Genomic DNA, 26,922 nt, shown 5'->3' on the forward strand with positions numbered 1-26,922 from the left:
GTTCCACCAAGGTCTTTAGAATTTGGGTTGCCTACCGTGCCCTGACCTGCGTAACCTTCCCACCCAAGTATCTTCCAAGTAGTCTAGGGAGTTAGTTTATTTTCATTTGCCTGATAGAAGGGGCCTTCAAGAAGTAGGATGTAATGGTTTGCTACTTCAGTTGTTGGTACATAGGCCAGGGCTAGTCATTACTTAATTTGGTAGGCAAGGTTGCTATTAGTGGCGTTCTCTATAGTAGATTTTTGTAGGTGCCACCAGATACTGTGATTAAAGTGGTAGTAGCAACCTTGTATTGCAGTGTGAATAAGAACAGAAAAGCACATGTACAAATGTACCTTTTGTCAACTGAGCACCCTGTCACTTTCACATTTACTTTCACATTTTGCACTATGTTTGGGCATGAAAGGATCAAAATATTGCTTTCCATTTACAGAGAACTGCAGATCTGACGAAGATAGCAACGGGTGATTATAGTGCAGAATGTGATAACGTAAGACTATGTTATCGATTTGGTTAGTTTTGAGATATTGTGATGAATAAATTGGCCCATCTCAAATAAAGCGGCCATGAAAGGCCCGGTGAAAGTGACATATAAACTATATAAGGAAACTTAGCTCCTGACACTTTGCATGTCATGTGCAGTCCTATTCTACTGCAATGGCATGCTTTTTACTTCTTAATTGTATTTATTGATTGAATGAGGGGCTATGTCACAGATTAATAACTTGATGAATCAACATGATAAAGATGACTCCTTACGACAAGTATGAAGAAGTTACGGTAAATACCAAATCATATATAAATTGCCCTGCCCACTTTATTAGATCTTTCTTTCTAGTTGCCATCACATTGTATTTTGTATAAGCTGCCTTCGCTTAAAAATATGTTACAAGTAATTGTATTTCGCACCTTCTCAGAAATTACTAGTGCTACAACTACAGAAATCTGTTTTTGCTGATTCTCATTTCAAATAGAGGGATAAGTGCAAGATGTAAGCACTTTATAAGAAATCACTTTGGTTTCATTATGGAATCTCGTTATTGTCGTTCCATGTTCAAAACTGACAGAGGATACATTATACAGTATAGATTGAACGAGTAGATATTTAGCAGTCTGAATGTTATATTACTTAGAGGATGCACTGTGTTATTTTTCTCGTATTTCATCATTTAAAGATGATTAGCTAAAATTTGGTGATCTGTTATCAAAAATGTGTATTTTAAAATGTACAGTGTGTTTCAGGTTTTTTAAAATCTTTTATCGCCTAATATTTTAGTTGAGTGTAATTATTGTAATGTTTCTTTTGCCTGATCGACATATCAGGCAAAATAAACTTCACTTGACCTGGCTCGACCACAAGGTGGCAGCCACAGACCATTCTAAAAATAAACGCTCGTTTACAGACATTTTTGTACTACTACAAGAAAGACAAATTGGAAGGGCCCACTGTCCGTTGCAACACGTATATACTTTACAAACGGATGGAATATTTCAACAGAAGTTCATGCCCTTTTATGCATCAAAATATAGTTATAATACTACTTACTCAATAATGTTTTGCTTAGATTGCAGAGCAAAATCACAGTAATCCACTCCAACGTCATTAAAATCAACCAAGGTGGAAGACAGAATGTGAAATGCTTCAGGGTTTTGTTCTCTAAGCTGGTTGCACACGTGAAATCCATCGATAACTTCGCTTTCACCTCCAGTTTCAGATTGCCTTAAACAGTGAAGAAACTGAACCTGCAGCGCATTTAAAATACATAATAAAGACAAATAACATCAGAATTACTGCAGATCTTCAAATATACATAAACACTGTCAAATGTTTTTATGCGCTTTTATATAGCTTGTACTTTACCTAAAAGTGTCAGAGCGTTTTACAATAGAACCAGTTACATTACATGAGGACTACCGAGAACATGGGTTATATACAAGATACGAAACAGAAGCATGCGTCTAAACACAAGGAAATGTTACAATGGTGTGTTCGAAAGATTTGCAAATTAAACTATCAGAAAAGACATAATCTACCAATAATGGCAGGAAGTGAGCACAAAGAATATTGGCAGGAAGTGAGCGCACAGAATATAGAAATAGCATAATAGTATATAGCATAGCATTATGATATACACAGGCAACAGTGTATACAAAAAAAAGTACACGAATGACAGTAAACGAATTGATGCTCGATGGAAGTATACGATGAGCCATTTCATACAGATGGTGCATGTGGATGTACACACATAGCAGTCCCCTTGACTGCAGGCATCAGGGACTGTGCCTCTCATGCATACAATATACAGGTTGTGTCAGACGCACATTACAACAGTTCCTCAAGAAGAAGCAGTAGTCCTTCAGTAGTTTTTGTGCTCTTACTGGAAGGGAGAACCTCCAAAATGGCTCAGTGGCTGAACAGATGGTGGTGTATAGTCCTACCCCAGTTTTTACTAGTTGGGGCATGTCCAGGCGGGAGGAGGAAAGATTGTGTTCCGTTTTCACTTTTAGGAATGCTAGAACCTCCAGTAAATGGTGTGGGAGTTGCGAAGGCGCCTTTATGCAGCCTTCAGCAAACATCAAGGCAGCCACAGGTCCGTCAGGGGGCCGTGGATGCTGTTGCAGTCGGGAATAGTATGCCGCAGCTGTCTGGTGGGACATTGCGGTAGGGGGATTCACCGGATTAACCTTAACTCACAGTGCGGGGGAGCAATTCCCGATCAAGAGGAGCCCAGCATGGGGACACTGCAGCGGTTTCATCCAGTAAGCCCCCTCGAAGCAGCGATGCAGAGTTTCTGGCCACGGTTGGGGAAATGAAGCAGGGTGTTGAAGGACTGGGTTTTCTTAAGACCCAGCGGTGCCAGGGATAACACCTAAAACCTTCGTGGGTAACCTGTTCCGGCGTACAAATGACAGAGACACGGGACACTTCCTTCGGCGTCAAAGATTCGAGGTTTATTTACTGCAGGGAACACAGAAGTCACAGGAAGTACAACACATGTAGGTTCGAGGAGTCTGCTTCAACTTGCCTCTGCGGATCGCTCCTTATATACAGTTTTCATGCATAGGATAACATAGTACACAAAGGTTTACAACTTGGTTCCCATCGTAAAGACCATAAGGGGTTGCTTTCATGTATTCAGGGCCCGGAACATAAGTACAGAAACGTTTGGTAGTTCCCAACTGTAAAAGCACATCTTCCCACCATTAGTACATTCCAATCAGCAATAAACAAATCGAGGAAGGGACAGAAACAGGTGCAGAGGAAGACAGAAACAGTGAGGAGATCGAAAAGGGTGTAAAAAGGGGGTGGTATCGGGAAACATGAGCTGCAGGCATCAAAGGGGACGTGCCTAATGAATGCACAACTGAGACAATAGACCGGCACGGCAAGATGAGCCTCGAGCGGGGCCATCTGCCTTACAGTATCATCCCCCTCATCATAAAGACACTTTCAAAGGAAACGTGTCTTCCGCAAAAGTTTGGGAATCCCAGGGTCGCGAAGCGGACAGCGTCCGTTCGCTGACTACTTGAGGGCAAGAAACAAAATGGATGCCGTATCTAAGATGGAACCCGTGGGCTCGGACAAGGAAACCTACGAAACAAACAAACGGTTTAGGCTAGCACAGCGAAAACGCATACACCCACTAAACTCGTCATTTGCGGTTCATAGATACCAGACTCGACCATATTCGTGCGAGTCGAAAACACCACTTACGATCGTCACGGAACCTCAGACGCTCCTTTTGCCCTCATGTAGGCAAGCACTAGTCGGAATCATAATCGATCTCGATATTCATCAGACCATCTAGATGTTGCTCTAACATAATTCTGTCCATCAGAGTTCCTTTGGTAACAGGCGGCTGTCTTATACAAGTTGTAGCACATAGGCCACATAAGGCAGGACCACACTGCACACAAAGACAACACGTGAACAGGAATGCTACAACAGCCCCGATGATCATCAGAATTTTCCAACCCCAAGTCGACATTAGGCCCCAAAACCACCCAAGTAGCGTCCAATCCCCTGCGTCCACGTGTATGGACTCAGAGATCTTATGCAACTTTGAGATGGCTTGATAGACAGTCGGAGCGTTGTCTGGAATGAAAATACAACAGCTCGAATGGATCACCTTACATACTCCACCTCGATCTGCTAAGACAACGTCTAAAACCATACGGTTTTGTAACGTCATAAGCCTATCCGCCTGACGCTCTGCCGTGATATTACCAAGGGCACTGGCAGTGATATTAGCTGTCGATTCCACCACTCGAGTCAACTGTCTCAGGTTCCTACTATTGACCATAGGTCCCCAAAACGGAAAGAAACCCTTGAAAAAGTCTCCTGCCTCTTGACCGGCAGTGTCCTCTTCGCTAATCACGCCCCTCACAATTCGGGTCTTGTGGTAATCGGAGGCGACTGTAAAAGTCGGTGGCAACAAGTTTGCAATATAACATGTGCCCGCAAAGTCAAGGGGCAACCATGTATATGCACGATCATAACAGACAAAGTACGTACCCTTGGCAGTCAGGAAAACAGGGGAAGAGAGCATTGGTAAGACATACGTCTCAGAGCAAGCACTCTCTCCAAGGTGAGCTCTCGGGCTTCGGCCACGACCTTTTAGACAGAAATTACCAAGGTGGGGTACGATCCATATTGGAGACGAGCTTTTAAGCTGTCTTTCACCTACGAGCGCACTATACTCAACCTCACTCAGATCCCTATAGGCTCGCACCTCTTCCTCTGGGATGAGCGACGGCTCATAGATATCCCTATCTAAATTAGCAATCGCTATTGCCAAAGGCTTGTGGTACGGACCGGGACCAAAGTGTGGACGACGTGGCTCTCGATTGGGGTAAGAATCTAGTGCGCTTCGAAACATTGTTTGGAATGCTCGAGCTGAACCCTGGGAACTATAAGGAAGGACCAAGTACGGAATTCCCTTATCGGTGGTATGTGGCATTAACCCACACACCCAACAATTGGTAGTGTTCACCACCAACTGATGCTGATGAAGGAGCTGAACGAAGGAATTATTCATAAATTCCGCACGTCTAACCTGCTCGTGTTGGGGAAGGATGTAGAAGGAATGAGGAGAAACAGTGGATGTAGGTTCAATCAATCAGTGACACTTATAAAGCGCGCTACATACCCGTGGGGTCTCAAGGCGCTGGGGGGGGGGGAGCCGCTACTGCTCGAACAGCCAGGTCTTCAGCTTCTTCCTGAAGGAGAGGTGGTCTTGGGTCAGGCGCAGGTCGGTCGGGAGGGAGTTCCAGGTCTTGGCGGCCAGGTGGGAGAAGGACCTTCCTCCTGTAGTCGCTCTTCGGATGCGGGGGACGGCGGCGAGGGCGTGGTTGGCTGATCGGAGGTGGCGTTTGGGAGCGTAGAAGTTGACTCGGCTGTTGAGGTAGCTCGGGCCTTGGTCGTGTAGGGCTTTGTGTGCGTGGGTGAGGAGGCGGAAGGTGATTCTTTTGTTGACGGGGAGCCAGTGAAGGTCTCGCAGATGTCCGGAGATGTGGCTGGTTCGTGGGATGTCGAGGATGAGTCTGGCTGAGGCGTTCTGGATCCGCTGGAGTCTCTTCTGGAGCTTGGCGGTGGTCCCGGCGTAGAGGGCGTTGCCGTAGTCCAGTCGGCTGGTGACGAGGGCCTGGGTGACGGTCTTCCTGGTCTCGGTGGGGATCCACCAGAAGATCTTCCGTAGCATGCGTAGGATGTTGAAGCATGCCGAGGAGACGTTGTTGACTTGCCTGGTCATGGAGAGGGAGGAGTCCAGGATGAAGCCCAGGTTGCGTGCATGGTCTGTCGGTTTGGGTGCGGTGCCCAGGGCGGGAGGCCACCAGGAGTCGTCCCAGGCGGAGGGAGAGGAGCCCAGGATGAGGACCTCCGTCTTGTCCGAGTTCAGTTTCAGGCGGCTGGTCGTCATCCACTCGGCTACCTCTTTCATCCCTTCGTGCAGGTTGGCTCTGGCGGCGGCGGGGTCGTTGGTCAGGGAGAGGATCAGCTGGGTGTCGTCGGCGTAGGAGATTATGCTGAGGTTGTGTTTGCGTACGATGGCCGCGAGGGGGCTCATGTAGACGTTGAAGAGGGTGGGGCTCAGAGATGATCCTTGGGGGACGCCGCAGATGACTTCGGTGGCCTCTGACTTGTACGGTGGTAGGCGGACTCTCTGTGTTCTCCCGTCGAGGAAGGAGGTGATCCACTCCAGCGCCTTGTCCTGGATTCCGACGTTGCTGAGGCGCCGTACTAGGGTGCGGTGGCAGACCGTGTCGAATGCCGCGGAGAGGTCTAGGAGGATGAGGGCCGCTGTTTCTCCATTGTCCATCAGGGCTCGGATGTCGTCGGTGGCGGCGATGAGGGCGGTCTCGGTGCTGTGGTTGGCTCGGAAGCCGGACTGTGAGGGGTCGAGGGATCCGTTCGTCTCGAGGAAAGCGGCCATCTGCTTGTTGACGGTCTTCTCGATGACTTTGGCTGGAAACGGGAGGAGCGAGATGGGGCGGTAATTCTTGAGGTCGGTGGGGTCCGCTGTTGGTTTCTTGAGTAGGGCGCTGAGTTCGGCGTGTTTCCAGCTCTCGGGGAAGATGGTGGTGTCGAGGGATGTGTTGATGATGTCTCGCAGGTGGGGTGCGATGACAGCGTCGGCTTTGTTGAAGACGTGGTGAGGGCAGGGGTCGGTCGGTGATCCGGAGTGGATGGAGTTCATCGTGCGGATGGTGTCTTCGGTGCTGATCGGGGTCCAGGCGCGGAGGGTGGTGGTGGGGGGTGGTTGTTCGGTCATGGTGTGCGTTGGTTGGTTGTTGAAGCTGTTGTGTATGTCCGCGATCTTGTTGTGGAAGTATGAAGCCAGGGAGTTGCAGAGGTCTTGCGATGGGGTGATGTCGTTGTTTCCTGCGCTGGGGTTGGAAAGCTCTTTGACGATGTTGAAGAGTTCCTTGCAGTTGTGTGCGTTGTTGTCCAACCGGTCCTTGAATGCTGTTTTCTTGGCGGCGCGGATCAGCTGGTGGTGTTTCCGGGTGGCAAGTTTGAAGGAGGTCCTGTTGTCCGGTGTCGGTTCCCTTCTCCAGACTTTCTCGAGGGCTCGGTTTAGGTTCAGAAGAAGGGGTAGGTGAGGCAGAAGGCAAGAACGACTGTATCATGTAATACACCCCACCCACCAATAGCGAAGAAACAGTTAAGAACAGAAGGAGCACCTGAAACATGAAGCATTTGGTACGAACAATTTGCTGCAACTTGAATCTTTGGGCCTGAGCTTTTTCCAAATCCAACAGCTTAGAGAATGTCATCCTCTAAAACCGTCCGCAACGTTTTTGACGCACTTCGTTCTGTGTAGCAGTAGTCAATCCCCAGGAGTTCCCAGGAACCGACGGTCTCCGACCTAGTGTCAAGACCTACTAACCAGAAGGAAGTACCCGCGCTGCCCTACGGTCCACCCGGATGTAAGGTATCTTTTATTTACAAGTATGTACAAAATCTCCTAACTGTGGAAGCAAAAACACATATATGGAAAAAGACTCACAATATTACAAAAATCACAAGTATACGAATGTGTTCAGACTGAATGGTGTCAATGGGGTAACGTGGATGTCAAAGGAGAAAGCAGAGCTTTTATTAGTCTTTGATATTGGATCGCAGAAAATATCGGCTTCTCCCAGGACGTGTCTGTTCGTCAAACAACTGATCCGATGGTGAGGCAGAGTTCTGCTGATCAGTCGATTGTTCAGATCTTGAGTTTCTCGATGACAAATGTTCAACAATGTCGTCCTGCTGCACTGAGGGCTCTCCAACAGGCTGAGCGTCGCTAAAAGGGACGAAAGTCTGCACGGCTTCTGTTTCGGATGAGGCAATGCCCTTCCTCACCCACAAGTCTGCTGGTAAAGGTATAGGTACCTTTTTAGTATGGGTGGCGTGCACCCAATTCTTGCGTCCTTCCAAACGAACAGCAGTCCTCGTGGCAAGAAGCACTTGGTAGGGTCCGGTGAAGCGGGGCTCAAGGTTGCGCTTCCGTCCAAAGTTTTGTGTCACCACCCAGTCTCCAGGCTGGAGCTGGTGGCCTGGACCCTCCGTCTGCGTCGGCAGTGCTTCAAAGACCTGTTGGTGAATTAACCTCCGTTTAGCAGTCAGATCATGCAGATAGTCGATTAACATTGGATACTCAAGATCAGAATACACACTCGGTCTAGGGACCCCCCAAACATTTGCAGGGCGGCCGAACACAATCTCGTAGGGGCTAAGCCCTACTCGGGAGTGTACAGTCGCCCTAGTTGACAGAAGAGCTAAAGGCAAAGCGTCAGGCCACGAGAGACCAGTCGTAGCCTGAATCTTCGTTAACTTCAACTTAAGGGTGCCATTATACCCTTCAACCAAACCTGCTGACTGAGGATGATTGGCACTATGGAATTTCTGTGTGATTCCAAGGCCCTTACACACACTCTTCATCACACTCCCCACAAACTCACTTCCGTTATCAGACCATACAATCCTTGGCATTCCATACCGAGGAAAGTATTCCTTCAGTAGGATTTTTGCAGTGGACAGAGCAGTGTTATCTTTGAGAGGGTAGGCTTCGATCCATCGGGAGAATGCGCAAACCACAACTAAAACGTACTTCAGGTTGTTGCATCGCTCCATATGGATGAAGTCTAGCTGAATCACCTCAAAGGGACATGAAGGGGGAGCAAAATGGCCAGGAGGTGTAGGGGTTCCCTTACCAGGATTGTACATCATACATATCACACAATTCCTAACCAATCTCTCAGCACACTTAGCAATGCCATCATTCTTCCATGCAGGAGACAACAACTTGCAGATACCTTTCACACTAATATGTGCCAAGCCGTGTGCCATCGTCACAACAGCTAGCACATACGCATCCGGCAACATCCACCTCTTATTCTCCGACAAATCAATCCAACAGCCATTCGCATCCAACTTTCCAGTACTCTCTTTCCACTTCGTCTTTTCAGACTCAGTGGCCTCGTTCTGAATCGCTTTCACACTCTCGATAGTGTCCTCACACATACCAGTCTCTGTAGGCCACCTAACCGAACTCGTCACATACATTCTAGTACTAAGATTCCGGGCAGTCTCCTTAGCAATCTCATCCGCAAACGCATTGCCACGACCAACATCGTCCGTCACCTTACGGTGTGCACTACATTTAATAATCGCCACCTGCTTGGGCAATGTAAGAGCATCCAAAAGATCATTCACGAGCTGTCCGTGCTGAATCTTCGTACCATGCGATGTCATAAACCCTCTCTCTCTCCACAAACGTCCAAAGCTATGGGCCACGCCAAATTTGTATTGGCTGTCCGTAAACACATTCACCCGTTTCCCTTTCGACAACACACACGCTCTAGTCAAAGCAATCAGCTCTGCCGCCTGAGCAGAGTTCTGATTCAATCTCGCACTTTCCACAACAGTACTCAATGTCACCACAGCATATGCAGTCGTTACATCACCATTCGGCAACTTAAAACACGACCCATCCACATACAGGGTCCCATCGGGATCTTCCAATGGAGTATTTTTCAGGTCTACACAACCTTTTGTTTCTTCCTCCGTTCGTAAGTAGCAGTCATGAGGTGCTACTTCGTCTGATTCCATACTGATTGGCAGCAAAGTCGCCGGGTTCAGGACGTTGCAACGTTTTATTTGAATGTGACTTGCCAAAAGCGTCAACTCATACCCAGACAACCTTGCACTCGTCAAGTGTTGAGTTTTCGTACGATTCAAAAGAGTGTCAACTGCATGCGGAACCATCACCGTAAGCATATTATCCATGACCAATCCTGCAGATTGTCGGATGGACACCGCAGCTGCCGCTGTTGCTCTCAAACAACTCGGCAAAGCTCTAGCTACTGGGTCCAAGGTCGAGGAAAAATATGCACATGGACGTTGCTTACAGCCGAATTGTTGCGTCAAAACACTCAACGCACAACCTTCCCTCTCGTGAACGTATAGTGTAAACGGCTTACTGTAGTCAGGGGTACCTAACACAGGAGCCGAACACAACGCATCACGTAGTTCAGAAAAACTTTTCTGACATTCTTCCGTCCATGGTAAAGGAGTTGGAACATCCTTGCACGTAAGAGCCACCAATGGTTTCGCTAGCAATGAAAATTTCGGAATCCATTGCCTGCAGTATGACGTGATACCTAAAAAGGCACGTACATCTCTCTGAGTTGTTGGCACAGTCATTCGAGCAATCGCTGCAATTCTCTCTGGGGTCAACCTTCTTCCCTCCTTTGACAATAAGTGACCTAAATAGGTTACTTCTTGACAACAATATTGCAGTTTAGAAGGTGACACCTTGTGATGTAAGTCACAGAGATGCTGCAACAACGACACCGTAGCAAGTTTGCAAATGTCCTGAGTATCCGCAGCCACCAATAAGTCGTCGACATATTGGATCAAGGCCGCACCGGCTGGCAACACGAACGCATCAAGTTGGCCCTTCAAGGCTTGACTGTATATCGATGGACTCTCACAGTAGCCCTGAGGAGCGCGTTTAAACCTAAAGCTGCGGCCACCAAGAGAGAAACCGAAAAGGTCCCTACTTTCCTCAGCAATTGGAATGCTGAAGAAAGCATTCTTCAGATCAATCACTGAGAACCAGGATGCAGAGGCTGGAATCAGAGTCAGTAGAGCCGTAATGTCAGGCACCACAGGGAACTGAGGAATCACAATTTTATTCACCTCCCGTAAATCGATAACAAAACGATAAACAGGAGGCTTTGATGGATCAGTGCGCTTCAAAATGGGCAGTACAGGGCTATTGCACACGTTTCCCCATGTCTCCTCAATAACATCTTTCTCAATCAAATCGTAGATGATTGCTAACAACGCTCGTTCACCATCAAGGGAGATACGATACTGGGGAATACGTGGCAATCGCACATTAGATTTCAAGTGAACAACATAAGGGGAGATGTCAAGCAGGCCCACGTCATTGGGACCTGTCGCCCACAAAGATGCAGGAAGAGAACTCAATTCCGGTGGAAGCTTATCGATGGATAAGTACATAGCAGAGACAACTCTCTCTCCCAACGTAAGCTTTACTCCCGCAGGAGAACAATACAAAGTCGCATATAGACGTTTTAGCAAATCCAGGCCCAAAAGATTTTCACCACAACCAGTAGTCAAAATCAATGGGGCTTTCAGTTCACGAGGCCCAATGGTAAGAGGCAAAGGGCACGAAACCGGATTGCTAACAGGGGCGCCAGAGAATCCAACGGAAACATTTGTTAAGCCAGACAAAGGTGCGCCAGGGAGTTTCGAATGTATGATGGAACTTTTTGCTGCACCAGTGTCCAACAGAAAAGGCTCAACGACGCCCGAGGTGGCAACTGTGACGTAAGGCCCTCTCTGATCAACCGGAACTGATACTACTCCCTCTCCTTGTCTATGGCTGTCCTAGTAATTACCGTCGTCAGCGTCCTGATCGACGTAATAATCGTCCACATTGTACTGAGCAGATCGCCCTTGCGACGATCCGCGCTGATCGAAACAATTATTAGAGTCAGAAGAATTGTTGGAACGATCATTTTGAGCACCGCGACCTCTACCACGTGATGTCTGTTGAGGACCACCACAACCTCCTCTAGATGAATTACCACTATTTCGATCACGTAAAACTGGACAATCAAATTTCAAATGACCCTCTCCCCTACAATAGGCACACTGATTGTACCCTAACGAAGATCTCTGCGAAGAGGAGTCATTTCGTGATTGTGACCTATTCGACTGAGACTGCGATCGATTCCGTTGTTGCGAATCATTCTGATTCGAACGTGAAGGATACGCTTGCTGCAACAACACTTTAGTTTTGAGTTCTTTCGTCTTTTTATCGGCCCGATCACTCTCCTCTTTCTCTCTATTTTCATAATACTGGGCCGTGGCCAATATTTGAGCAGAAGTGGAAACAGCCCACGCACTTTCTGAATTTCGTAATTTGTTGCTTAAGTCCGGCAACAAATTTGAGACAAACTTATCCACAAACAATCGCTGGCCTCCCTCAGTACCCATATCCTGACCACTATGATCAATGAATGCCTCCTCAAATCTCGTAAAGAAATCGGAGACACTCTCATCCTTCTTTTGTTTGCAAGCGGACAGCTTGTCCCAATTCACCTTCATAGCTGGCATAAGCGTTTTCATTAAAGCGATAATTCTCTGGGGCAAAGCCGCAATTAGCTGTTCCGGCTTGGCCCCACCAACTTGCAAAGCATCAGCAGCCCCTAATGCATTCCAATCACCGCCTAATTCCGCCGCATGGTCTTCCTGACGAATTTTAGCCCATACCGGTTGCGGTACGACATTGCCAAACAACATATCAATGTCGGCAAGATTCATTATCGTAGCATCCACTAGCTGCGATAATTCTTTATAATACCCTGCAGGATTTTTGCGAGGGTCAGGCAAAGATTGCTTCACCTGTAAAACTTCCGATCGCTTCCACGGAAGATGCATCCACACTCTCTGAAAGTGTGGCAGAACAATAGGAACAGCCAGAGCATCACCAGGCATCCACACTGGTGGAACTTCGCGCATGGGATACTGACCAGGCGCTGCTAGTGGTTCCTCAATGTCCTCTAAAAACAATGCCCGAGGCATTATAGAAGGACGAAAGGACAACAACTGCTCGACAGCACGTCGAACATTGGTGCCCACCAACATTCCGCTCGCAAACTGAAGCTGAAGATCAGTCAGAGCAGTCAATACATCGTCAGATGCATCAGCCGATATTTGGTCACGTAAAACCTTACACATTTCTTCAAACACGAACCTTTGTGTCGGTACGTTGAATTGACAAAACGTATCAAGCACCACACGTGGAGGATTTCTAAGGGGGTATTTCATCCAACCCATCGCCATATTATACAGTGTGTCGCGTTCCCTACTACCGGGAAGCTGACTTCGTCTTTGAGGACCGTCCGAACCAGCAGACTCAAGAATAGGTCCAAGAGAATTAAAGAAGTTAGCAGCAACAGAAGGGGTACGACGTCGAACAGATGGAGAAGAAGAGTAACACAACGGGGTAACAAGAGAAGTATCAGGAACAGAAGAGACAGCAGGAGTAACCAGAACGGCAGGAGCAGCGGGAGCAGGAGTGTGAGGCAGTACAAGCGGAGGAGCAGTAGGGACGGGAGCAGGTAGAGGAGCAGGAACGGGTTGCAGAACGGGGACAGGTTGTGGAACAGGAGCAGGAGCAGGTGGAGGAACAGGGGCAGGGGGAACCACAGGAGCTACGGTACCCTGTGCGTACGGAGGTGGTGACTTCAAGAGATAGGACAACAAGGGGTCCTCTACCGATTCCTCCTTCTTATCCGTACTCGTCGGTAAAGCGGGGTAACACTTATCTACAGTCATACGCTGCAATCTATCGAAAACTTCCTTTTCCTTTTCCTCCTTATCTCGCTGGAACTGCTCTGCGTTTCTTACCGTGGTAACAACTCCTTCTCTCTTATTACATTTAATTTGTTTGATTTCTCTCTGTTTGGCTTCTTTACGCCACAACCGAAAGGAATCAAACATGGCTGGCCTTGCTTTTCTCTGAAACAATTTAGCTTCAAGATTGTCTAAAATCGGGGTCTCAAAACTACCATGAGGTGGCCAACTAAGGACACCATCTTTTTTAGTATAACGAACCCAACACTCATTGAATGTAATTGGACCTAAACCGTGTTTACTGTACAGCTCATAAGTTGGAGTTCCAACCGGAGGTATCGGACACGAGTCTTCCAGTCGGGAATCCGCACCACAACTTCTAAAACAACTGAACAAAGTACTACGGCCAGGCATCTTGCACACTAACCGAGTTTCACAAACGTCAAGGGTTATAGGATTAACAATGTCCCTGCAAAGAGCAAAAACCCTTGGTTTTTGGCGACTGCAGACGTCAAATATCACAACAAAGAACCAAGTACTAAGAACCACAAATGCAATGGAACCATGCAACAACTAAGCACCCACAACAAAGGACTCTGGGAGCGACCCACAAATACTTAACTCAAAGATCGATGGCGTCACCAGGAAGGCCCGTCAATCGTCTCGCTGTACCAAGGTCTACGCCAGGCACCAAAACAGGTCTACAGTCAGGGCAGCAGTCTGTCGCAGCCGTCAGGAGGCGGGGATCTTCGCGGGAAAAGTCGTCGGGCCACTCGTTTCGACAACAGGATCGATGAAGCGGGGTGCACCTTCCCTCGGAGATTTCACACGAAGTTCCTCACGATCGTCGGGCTTGGACCGGTACCACTGATGCAGCCCCACGTGGGCGCCAACTGAAGGACTGGGTTTTCTTAAGACCCAGCGGTGCCAGGGATAACACCTAAAACCTTCGTGGGTAACCTGTTCCGGCGCACAAATGACAGAGACACGGGACACTTCCTTCGGCGTCAAAGATTCGAGGTTTATTTACTGCAGGGAACACAGAAGTCACAGGAAGTACAACACATGTAGGTTCGAGGAGTCTGCTTCAACTTGCCTCTGTGGATCGCTCCTTATATACAGTTTTCATGCATAGGATAACATAGTACACAAAGGTTTACAACTTGGTTCCCATCGTAAAGACCATAAGGGGTTGCTTTCATGTATTCAGGGCCCGGAACATAAGTACAGAAACGTTTGGTAGTTCCCAACTGTAAAAGCACATCTTCCCACCATTAGTACATTCCAATCAGCAATAAACAAATCGAGGAAGGGACAGAAACAGGTGCAGAGGAAGACAGAAACAGTGAGGAGATCGAAAAGGGTGTAAAAAGGGGGTAGTATCGGGAAACACGAGCTGCAGGCATCAAAGGGGACGTGCCTAATGAATGCACAACTGAGACAATAGACCGGCACGGCAAGATGAGCCTCGAGCGGGGCCACCTGCCTTACAGTATCATCCCCCTCATCATAAAGACACTTTCAAAGGAAACGTGTCTTCCGCAAAAGTTTGGGAATCCCAGGGTCGCGAAGCGGACAGCGTCCGTTCGCTGACTACTTGAGGGCAAGAAACAAAATGGATGCCGTATCTGAGATGGAACCCGTGGGCTCGGACAAGGAAACCCACGAAACAAACGAACGGTTTAGGCTAGCACAGCGAAAACGCATACACCCACTAAACTCGTCATTTGCGGTTCATAGATACCAGACTCGACCATATTCGTGCGAGTCGAAAACACCACTTACGATCGTCACGGAACCTCAGTGTGGTGATTCCAAGAAAGGTTGGTTGGCTCTGTGGTCAGGGCAGGGGTCGGAATGAGGGAGGAAATCAGTGGTGTCTCCCAGGCTGGAGAGAGGGGGGTTGCAGACGTACTGCTGGGTGCAACGTTGGTGCTGCCTTACAAGCACATTGGATTCAGGGAGAGCTGGGCTTTTCTACAGAACATGCACACAATGATTCACAACACATATGTATGCCTAAATATACAGAGAATCCACATGAACACAGACCAATATATCTTCAAAAAACAATTTTCACAAAATCCCAAAACCGTATTCCAGCAACAAAGCCTAAATACCAAAAATATATAGGCTTCAGTAAAGACAAACAAATAATAAAAGATAACCCTATGTAAAATTGGGCATTGAAACTAAGCCTGGGCGTAGTTTGTGGGGTTCTGCAATGCAGAACTCTGCGAAGTGCAAAAAATATCCACCACGCTACGCAGAGCTTCGCAAGTGGTGGAGTGCGTTAGATAAATGCTGTTTGTGATGATTTTCAGCGTCAGGTGTTTGTCCACGCTGTGCAATCATCACAATTAGCGGGCGCTGCTTCCTTTTGTGACGCTCGAGTCGATTTTTTACTGGTGCCGTAGCTTTCTCTATGCGAATGGGTGGTTTCTCAAAGCGAGCAGTTGCAAGCATACGCGACCATTCGCAATAAGAAATCCGACCGGTCGAGTTGAGAAATCTCGCCGGGAGGTTGAGTTTCCATGCTCGCACCCGCCTACTTGACGTTGACGATCGTGAACAAGGAAACATATCACTTGGAGGTGGATTGTCCTGACTCCTGCTCGCAAACTTGACGTTGAGGCATGCTTGCGAGGAAAACTCTGCAAACTCCGTGAGCAGAACGTAGTTCACCGCCCAGACTTTCATGCTACATTGGGGTAAAGGTGAGGAGCAGGACGGAAGCATAGCGTGGAGTGCACCAGCGGTGTTCAAAATAGTGGTGCGCCTCAAGGGGGCACTGGGTGATTCACTTCACTGGGTGCTGCATCTTAAGGGATCACTTAGTGGTGTGGCTCACAAGAGGACAAGAAGATGCTTTTGAAGTTCTAAGTTTGGGGAACTGCCCCAAGAGAAGAGTTTGCTCTCCAAGAAAAACCTCTACCATATTGCTTGGGATGAGAAGTCACCGATGGGGGGCGTGGCTACGCAGTGAAGCGAAATGGCCGCTGTGTAGTAGAGCTACAGTGGACCCATCCCAAACCCACATATCCGTTTCATAAATCCTGAGCTTCTGTGGAGAAAACTGACAATCGGAGGGCACCTAGACTTCTTCACAGCTAGAACGGAACCCGTAGCTCATTTCGGAGCTGAGATATCACCCTCTAAAGTGCTAGGCCTGCGAGACAAGGAAAGCCGGGAACTCGGGTTACAGCTGATGGTGCGTACGTGCTGACGCAGACAGCTGGAATTTGTGCCTGACTCCGGCCCATCCATCCCAGATCGACCATTCTCAACGACACACCTACTGCATACCTGACCGGGCGGGCTGTCGGCGGGATTGTGGAGAACAGGTGAGGAAACGAGGCTGCGGTGCCTTGAACATCGGACTTGGCATCTTTATTTGAAGGCGCTGAAGATCTGATATTGCACTCTGCGGTGGACATGGCTTGGGGGGCCTTGTGTGTGCTGGAGTGGAGCCTCTAGTTCCCTCACCGGTGTCGCCCCACATGTAGAGCTGGCCTCTGAGTGCAGACCTGGAGCGGACAATCCGCTGGCTGAGACCGAGACACCAGGAAGCAACTGGCTCAGCTGATCGGCGGCCCCATAGTGACGAAGGTGTGGATTGACACAGCAAAAAGTGAGCATTACCCTGCATGGTATACTCCGGTAGGGAGGTGGTAGCACTATTTAATCACCACATGAGCTGAGTTACCTGGTTACCCCTGGCAGGGGCTCTGAGGCGGCGTCCATCAGGCAGCGGAGGCTCACACATCAGACGAGCACTCCCTGCCCATATTCTCCTTTAATTTGGCTGGCATATGACATTCCTTGGTTTCAGCCCAGGGATTTTGGGGCTTTCTGTTAACAACAGCATAAAATAGAGTGATTACCTCTACTAGCAACCAGAAGACCCATCACGAAGTTCAGCAGACTATTAAAGGACTGCAACATGGCCTCCTCACGAGGCCTTAAATTAGCTCAGACAAATAAGTTGGACAAATACACTTTCACCAAATGGAGTATGCTGGAACAGTTACCTAAGCAGAAGACTACTGGGGACCAAGGAAACTCAGACAAAGACCCCACTCTCAAGGATGTGAAAGCAGGCATTGCAGAATTTAAAACCTCCCTCAAGCACAAAATGAACATCTTAACTATTGAGTTGAAGCTCATCAGAGCAAATTTCAACAAAAATAATGAACGGCTTAAGCAGGTGGAGCTCAAGACCAACACTTTGGTGGAGGACGCCTCCCAGATACAAACCGATATTAGCGAGCAACAGTGTTTCCGAAAATTCGCAGAGACTAAAATGGACGATTATGAAGGACGTCTCAGACGCAACAACGTTTGCATTTTAGGGATTCCAGAGAAAGTGGAGGGGGAGGTGGTGGATCTGTTCGTGGAGGACCTCATCCTTCAATATCTCAAACCCAAGGGACTTGGCAAATTCTTTGTCATAGAGTGAGCCCACAGAGTCCCCGGGGGTCGTCCTAAGCCAGGCCCCCCGCACCCGATCCTAGCCAGTATCCTTAACTACCGAGACCGCAACGCCATACTCCAGTGAGCAAGAACGGGCCCTGCTCTGTTTTGAAAACACTGATATCACCTTCTTCCTCGATTTCCCCCAGATGGTCCAGAAGCAACGAAGACCCTTCTTAGGTGTTAAGAAACTCCTTAGAGACAAGGCTCTTAAGTATGCAAAGCTTTTTCTAGCTAAACTTCGAGTGGAAGCAGACGGAAGGGCCTGGTTCTTTGATTACCCAGAGATGGAGGTGAATTCCAGACAACGGAGCCGAGGACACAAGTTCAAGTTCGGGGGGAGAGAGCCAGGCAATATTGGACTCTCTGCAACTCCATCGGAGATATGAGTGACCAGGGTGGAACCTCCGACGAATGCTGTGGTGCAGTATGGCAGCAGTAAAAAGGGGTGAAGCTGATCTGAACATTGGACCACATAATGACAAATTGTTTCCTCTCAGAGCCACATATTGTGCTTAAGGGTGGGGGAAACTTGGGGCATCACACACTCCAATTTTCTTCAATTAGTACTGCATTTGGGTGACAGGCACTCTTCCAGTTCAGTATGGGAAGTTTCAAGTCCAGAGGACAGAGAAGCAGTGGAGGGGGGGGGTTGTTAAAGGGGAAATTTTCACTTGCTTTTTGTTGCAGTTTTTTCGTTGACAGGCAATGTGATAGGCGTGACCTAAGTTTTGAATCTTTCAACTAGGTTTAATGCATACACAGTGGGATAAGGGCGCCAAGGTTCTAAGCTGGAATGTCAACTGGCTTGGAGATAAAGTTAAGCGCAGTATAGTTCTTCAATACATTAAGAAAAAGGGCCCCTGACATTGTTCTTCTTCAAGAGACTCACCTGATAGGCAGCTCATGTAAGGCAATGTGCAGATGGGGGTATACATTAGTGGGGCATGCAGGGTTTACAACGAGTTCCAGGGGAGTAGGCTTTATGCTTAAAAAAACATTCCCCCTCAGTGTAGGTTCCACCTAGATGGATGACAGAGGTCGTTATGTAGGTATCACTTGGTCCTGGGAGGGACGAACCATTACGTTAATGTCTATCTATTTCCCGCCTGGCCTTCTAACTACTACATTCCAGGACCTACGCACCACTCTCCTTTCGCTACCGGAGGGAATTCTTCTACTGGTAGGCAACTTTAATACGGTAGGGTCAGGTGGACTGGACAGCTACCCCCACGTGAATTGGGGCCCTCTAACAGATGGCTGCTGGATTTTCTGGAGGCCATGGGATTAGTGGGTGGCTGGCGTACTTAACACCCTGAAAAGGAACAATACACCTTCTACGCTTCTACTGTGGAGAAGTGTGGCTCAATGGTTAGAGCGGCAGACCCTGATGCAGAGGTCTGGCCCGGGACCAGGGTTCAATTCCCTGCCTCAGCGGGTCTAGGGCTCAAAATTCCACTGACCTGATAATTCTCGCCTCGGTGCCTATTCCAATCATGGAGTCCCACTCTGCAACTCTGGGCAATAGCTTGCTTAATCTCCACAATGTTATGTTATATTAGGTTAATTTCGATTTGTATAGCGCCAAATCACCGACAGGTCTCTTAGCGCTTTCTTTGGGAACCCGTCCTGGCTTTCCCTGCGAGATAACCCCTACTGGGCATCCCCAAGGTGAAGACCAGGCATCCCATCGCGGTAGGGCCGTAGTGGAGATTAAGCAAGCTATTGCCCAGAGTTGCAGAGTGTGAACCCATGATTCGAGTAGGCACCGAGGCGAGAATTATCGAGTCCGTGGACATTTTGAGCTCAAGACCCTGCCGCGTCGGGAATTGAACCCTGGTCCCGGGTCTGACCTCTGCATCAGGGTCTGCCTCCTCTAACCAGTGAGCCACACTTCTCCAAATGGCCCCCCCAATGCTAAGGATGCCTGGCTTCCACCTTGGGGGTGCCCAGGAGTGGACGCCTCACAGGGAAAGCCAGGATGGGTTCCACAGCGGTATTTATACAAGCGCCTTGAGACCCTTGCGGGTGAGTAGTGCGCTATACAAGTATCAATTTAAATTTTTACATTTTACGCTGGATCCCACAGCAGCCTATCCAGATTAGATTACATTTTGACCCTTGGCTCCCAAATCTCACACATTCATGAGATCAAGCACCTAGAGAGCGGTATATCCGACCATTCACCGATACAGGTACATATACTTCTAGATCAGTTTAGGGTGGGTAGAATTGTCCCAATTAATCCCTGGTATCTGCGAAACCCAACATTCGTAAAGAACTTATCAAAACTATGGACACCGATTTTAGTGAAAACTCAGGCACAGTAGACTCCTCCGAGACACTCTGGGAAGCTTTCAAAGCTGTGATTAGGGTAGAAGCTCTGTCACTAATATCTGGGCAGAAGAAGGAACAACAAATGAAGTGTCTAATGTAGAAGACAAGATCTACCGCTTAGAAAGAGACATGGAAACAGCGATCACACAGCTTTGCTCCACTTACTGCAGCTTAAGCAGGATGAATATAGGGCATTAGTTACAGAAAAGGCCGAAGCAATGGGAAGAGAAAGACTCGGTAGGATTTATGACCTATGTGATGAAGCGGGAAAATTGATAGCATGGCTGGATAAACGGGAATAGGCGAGCAGACTGGTCCCAGTTCTGCGGGATGCTAATAATGTTTGTATCCCTGACCCTCAGGACATTGCAAACGGCTTTGCCAGTCACTTTGAAGAGGTGTATACTGCAGTAGCGCCGCACACTGAGGGCGACTCTGCTGAATTGTTAAGGGACATAACGCTCTCATCCCTCTCCTTGACGGACCAGCAACTAATGGATAGCCCCTTGACGGCAGATGAAATAGCGCAGGCGATCAGATCACTGAATTCAGGAAAAGCCCTTGGTCCTAACAGCATTCCTACCGAGCTATACAAACTTAACCCTGATAAATTGGCCATTTATCTTACAGCCATGTTTGAGGAGAGTAGAGAAAGGGGGGAGCTACCCACAGACCAACGAATAGCAAACATAGGGACTGTACATAGGGATGGCAAACCCAAAACAGACTGTGCCTCATACAGGCCGATATCTCTCCTCAATGCTGAGCCCAAGATCCTCGCCAAAGTAATAGCTAATTGACTAGTTAAAATCTATTCTGATCTCGTGCACCCTGCCCAATCCGGTTTTATACTGCACAGGAACACAGCGCTAAATCTGCGCCAAATGCATGGGGTCCTCGGTAGGGCGGACACGATTCTGGAACCTGCTATCCTTGTCTCTTTAGATGCCACTATGGTGTTCAATACTATTGAGTGGCCTTATCTTATTACAGTCCTCCAGAAATTTGGGTTGGGACAGGAATTCATTCAGTGGATCCGCCTTCTATATTCAGCGCCACTGGCATAAGTCATGGTCAATATTAAAAAATCAGACACATTTCCTTTGAGCAGGGGTACCCGACAGGGATGCCCACTTTCCCCCCTCCTGTTTGCTTTAGCGCTGGAGCCTCTGGCGGCGTGGATCAGACGAGATCCAGTTATCAGTGGTGTGTGCTGGTCGCCTGAGTGGGAAGACCGCATCTCACTTTATGCGGATGACGTGCTACTCTATTTAACATATCCCAAACAATCCCTAACTGCAGTTCTAGATATATTGGCTGTGTTTGGCAGATATTCTGAATTTAGGATCAACTGGACCAAATCCCACCTCTATGTCCTGCAGGGGGGTCCACCTGACCTGCCCCGTAATTGTCCAATCCAGATGAGTGCCACGGGTATAAATATTTGTTTTTTTTTCTTTCCCGAGACCCTTTACTTCGATATGGAATACATCTCCTTCCTCCAATCCTACAGTTGAAGCGACATATAGCCAGCTGGAAATCCCTACCCCTGTCTCTCCTAGTTAAGGCTGCTCTTTTTAAGATGATGTCCTACCCCGGTTTTCTCTATGCCCTTCAAAACTCATTTGACACTGTCCCACTGAAATATTTCAAAGAATTTGAACACCTTCAAACTGACCTATTATGGACTTGGGCACCACGAATAGCCTTGGGTAAACTGACTTTAAAATGGTATGATGGAGGCATTAGGCTTCTGGATAGGAGGAAATATTATTGGGCTACCTACCTAGGTGCTATTAACCGCAGCACTTACGGTAACCCTGATGACCCAGGATATCGTATGGAAAGGTGGCTCCTCTGGGGAGGTAATTATAAAACATCACTCTATTCGAAACCTGGCCGGTTACGATTAACGGGCCCTACTGGCCACTCAGTGCAGGTGTGGCACACTGTGAATAGATCCATTGGATGGGCGTGTCGACTGAAGTTGGCCACCCCCCCCGGTGGGATTCCGCACAACTAGGTTACTTATGGACTTCGAAAGGATTCGATAAATGGGACTTGATAGGCATTTCACAAAATAAAGATTGAAAGGGAAAAGATAGGGTGAAAACATTTAGCGCTCTGAAGAACCGGATTAACCCACTTACTGGGTCTCGGCGGCGGGGGAACTGCCCAAATATTCCATACCTTTCATATGTAGTAAAAGGAGACACAGGAGCCTTTGTCTGCAGGAGGAACCCAGATTTATTCAATAGCCCGGGACAAGACAGAGGTGGCTGCTGCTTCACTCTACAGCTTACAAGCCTTTAATACTTTTTCATCCCAGTCTTTTGGCTGTTAGTTCATTGTTTAATCAGGGTAGTGTTTGCAGTTGATAACCAGATCTAGACGATGTTTGTAGATGGTTACCTGGTCAAGGCTTGGTACACAAATCATTCTTCACTCTGCTTTGATCAAGGCTCTGTCTTTTAGGTCATTGTTCAATTGCCTTGATCACAGCCTGATCTTTCAAGTCATTGTTTAATCACCCTGATCAAGGGCCAGCAGTCAGACCATTGTCCAGATAACCTGATCATGGTGTCAAGGATGTTTACCAAGCTGGGAGCAGGAGATGGAAAATAAATCCTCTACCCAGGGTGTGAGTGTCTCGTGGCTTTTAGTTGAACTGCAAAGAACAGGGGGGGTGGGTGTGTGACAGTTCCTGGGCAGAAATGCAGGTTGCAAGATGGTTTTTGTCGTGTCATTTAGACTTTCCTCAGGCAGCAGCAGAAATAACCAGGTGGGTCGTGTGGAAGTGTTTGACACAGGATGGTAATGAAAAAGCAATGGAATCCCAGTACAAATTATGCCGATCAGAAGAACACTTTTCCTCAGCTCTCCAAAATCAATATGAACTGGCTGACCCTGAGCTTTTTCGCTATACTCAGGCTAGCCTTGCTCTAAACTCACTCCTCCTGAAGGGTGCCTCCCTTCCCGAATCATCCCCTTTGGTGGACAAAATTCAAGATGGACACCTCCCAGATAAGACCATCTCTTTAATCCATAATAAATTGATATGTAATATGGAAGACCTTCTCTCTGCACTGAGGCAGAAATGGGTGGCAGACGGGATAGAAATGGATGATGAAGATTCGAGGGAAGCGATGTCCTCTCCTAGAGTGGTGGCTATTCCTGCGCGATTAAGGCTGGTTCATCTTAAAATTCTACACAGGATATATATAACCGGCCCGACTCGTACAGATGGGAAGAGTTGAAACAGGAGACTGTCGCAGAAGGTGTGGGCAGATAGGTACCTTTATGCACATCATATGGTAGTGTGCACACATTCCAACATAGTGGAGGGAGATACATTAAGTCATGAGGGAAGTCCTCACTATCACTATTCGCCCTGAAGCACGTTGATGCCTATTGAACATATGGCAACCAATTGACTTAAACGCACATCAAACGCAGTGGGCCACTATGGGGTTCATGCTAGCCAAAAGAAACATCGCTAAAGCCTGGGGAGCGGCTTTCCTCCCCACGCTGGGGGAATGGAAAAAGAGCATGGACTGGTGTATGTTCAGGGAAAAGACAGTGTATACTTCCCGAGGCTCTCCTAAAAAATGGTCCCGCATTTGGACACAATGGAATACATATTGTGGAGACATCTGCACCCCCGCAAAGTATTGCATTGGATGACTTGCTCCCTCCCTGAAATGTCATTATTATATATAATGTGAATGATTATGGTCTTAAATTGTCAAGCCTTGATTGACATTAAGTAGCTCCTGCAATTGCTCGTGTGTCGATGATTGTTAAATATAAAGGATTATAAAAAAAAAAGAAGTCACCAGTGACACAGGGATCCCTAACATGAAATCAAACCTCACAGTCTTTTTGTGAGACCATAATGTAGTAAAAAGTGGAGTGAGGCATTTCACAAAAAGCTAGTAATTGTATTTCTGATGCTCTACAATGTGATCTGAGACTGACCTGTTCAATGTTATAGACACTATCAGAAAAAATAACTAGGGTACCTCACACATGGCTACATATCGAACAATCTCCGATGGTAGAGATTGATTTCAAAAATGTTCTTTATGCTTGCTATGGTAAGTACCACAAAATGCACAGACCACCAGGTTTTCCGTAGAATCTAAGGGGCAAAATATTATATCTTTTACATGAGAAACATATAAGTTGGTACAGTTTATACCTTAGGCCATGCATTGGTGCAATGGAGTAACCTGGGAATACTTTACATAAACCAAGACTGGTGCAATGGCAAGATGTACCATTCACTAGAGTGCATTCAGAATACAACCTAGCTAAAGGCCAATTGTAGAATGAACGGTAAGACTCCCCTTCACAGATGGGTGTAGTAAGAGATTCCACTCACATGTGGGAGGATGCCTTCTGAGACGATGGTCACTAGGACTTAGGTGTCACCTGCCAAATGGTGCCCTCGCGCAGCACACTAACTGCACTCCAACTCTATTGTGGTACATATGCAATGTGCCTCCTGATAGTCTGTTTGCCTCTGTGCCCAAGTCTATAATACAGCTTAGGCATAGGGACAATGGCATTTCCTAATTTGCAACGTGCCATGCCACATGCAAATGAGAGAACACCTCCTTCAGAACACATGGGGACAAAGTGTGTATAGCCCCTTCTTTAATACTAAAGTGTCCTGGGGATGCCTCTGGAGCAGTTCCATAATATAGCCCATAATTTCATTCCTAGGAGTAGTTGGTTGTGAAACCCTTTACCTGCATAGTGGGACCCTGCATCCTGAACATGAAAGTGTTTTGCAGCTGACTGGTCCAGAAGAGAATTTAGTTCCTTTTGTCCTGAATGGTCCTAGAGACCTATTGTCCTGAGTCTAGTTAGGTTGGAATAGAACTTTGGACCAGCAACACTTTTTTATTGGGATTCATAGCAAATATATAGAAGTTGACTGGGGCTGTAAAAAAACAGCCAATGATCATTTATATAGTAGCGGTGTGACCATAAAAGTATAATCGAGTTGTAATCTTCGGTCTTAAAAAAGTATTCACTTTTTCTTGAGAACTGTTAGAAGACTGTAGCGATCCAGTGGTACTTATCTCAGAGAGACAACACCTGCTCAGATGTGATTACATAGTCTTTCTTGGTGAAAATTCTAATCCTGCAAACATGATACCACATGAGATTCTGCACACCTTCTGAAATCGTCCCCTGCACTTGCTTGAGATACAGAAACTCAGCAAAGGATCAAATGAGATACAGTCCTAATAGCATCTAGCAGCCTTGCCCTCTTCACTGGCTGACTAAATCAACCTCTGTTGATGGATACGTTTGTATTCAAGTTTTTTCTCATCATGAAGGTCTGCCTGTATTTGGTTACAGTGTTCATTCAGCCTCATCTGCTGGGGGGTGGGTGTAGGGCAGAGGTCAGGAGGTGGGGGAGGGGCACAACAGGGCAGGGCACTGCTAGGGCAAGCATTATCAACTCCCTGCATAGTGACGTGGGAGGGGCCAATGGATGCAATATTGCCCATTAGCCAGCAGACCCTGCCCAGACCTTCCCTGGTTGAAAAGGGTGTAAAATCATGCCTTTCCAGACCTGGGATTAATAAGTGAGTCCAGAAACATTGAGCTACTTGTAGTTTCAGGAGGTGGGTTACTGTCTGGAGGATGCTGCTCCCTGCAAATCATATTGAGGACCTAAGAGAACTGGTGAAATCCCTGGTGGGTTAAATATGTGATATAGCAACTTTATGCGTTCACAAGTTGACGCCTGCAGTCTCACCAATCATATCCATTTATAAAGAAAAGATGTTGCTTTTAGTGCCTATTGGAAAAGTTGAACTTATTCTTTCTTTGATCTTTGTAGTTTTTAGGCTTTAGTTTTTAAAACACATGCATTTGCCTTCTACTATAACTCTACACGTATTTCTGACTGAAGTGTCGGTACCGCTCATAACCTTATCATTTTAAGGATTAATTAGAATTTTCCATTCCATTCACCACCTGCCAGGGTGATGGAGTTTCCGCATTCATTTGCCTGGCATTACACTGCCCAACAAACTGACATATCTTTGCTGGGCTCTTTTCACTGACGCTACTATATCACACCTGCTGGACAGTATGTATTTCGAGCTTGCTAAATTTCTGCAAGACAAAAAAATCAATGATTTTGTTGTGCTCTGAAATTCCCCTCAGCATTTTGCTTGTGCAACTGCTTTTTGATCTGGTGTCAGCCAAGATCTTTTTATTTTACTAAAATTATATCTATTATATCTGTAATATATTTACTTAAAGAGGCTTTCAGACATCTATCTTCACCCATTGTTCTGTTGTTGTGTCATTCACCTTTTGCTTCTGCCTATTACTACAGCATACAGCATCAGACAATGGGTCAGCCTACTTCAGCCACTGCATTTAGCACTTTCACAAGGAGCACCTCCTCACACATTAGTTTTTTAGAGCCACTGATTTTTATTTTTTTACTTTCTTATTACTTTAGTGTTGGCTCTGTAGAGGCTGGTGTGATCGCAGGATGTTTTTTTTTTTACCAGAGCACAGGGCAAATTCCAGCCTTATCAGTTCCTGTCTCCTGCCAATGCTGTTATAAATTCCTTTTGAAGTGACCTTTGTTTATCTGACTGTGGCTTTTCACACCATACCAGCAACTCAAATGCACTCTGAATATAAGATCATGCAGGTGCTCTATCTCTGTGACTCTGCCTGTCTTTACTTCT

The 26,922-nt window shown here is 47.2% G+C and overlaps 1 protein-coding gene across 2 annotated transcripts in view; it reads right to left on the bottom strand.

Annotated features, from left to right (window-relative positions):
* Positions 1–26,922, bottom strand: part of BBOX1 (gamma-butyrobetaine hydroxylase 1) — a 569,466-nt gene that overhangs the window by 65,883 nt on the left and 476,661 nt on the right. For both annotated transcript variants that reach the window (XM_086959483.1, XM_086959484.1), the window contains exon 6: positions 1,547–1,743. In XM_086959483.1, the coding sequence (XP_086815609.1) occupies positions 1,547–1,743 (197 nt within the window). The remainder of the gene's footprint in view (positions 1–1,546; positions 1,744–26,922) is intronic.

Source organism: Lissotriton vulgaris, chromosome 2_2 (assembly GCF_964263255.1).
Source record: "Lissotriton vulgaris chromosome 2_2, aLisVul1.2, whole genome shotgun sequence".
Lineage (NCBI taxonomy): Eukaryota > Metazoa > Chordata > Amphibia > Caudata > Salamandridae > Lissotriton > Lissotriton vulgaris.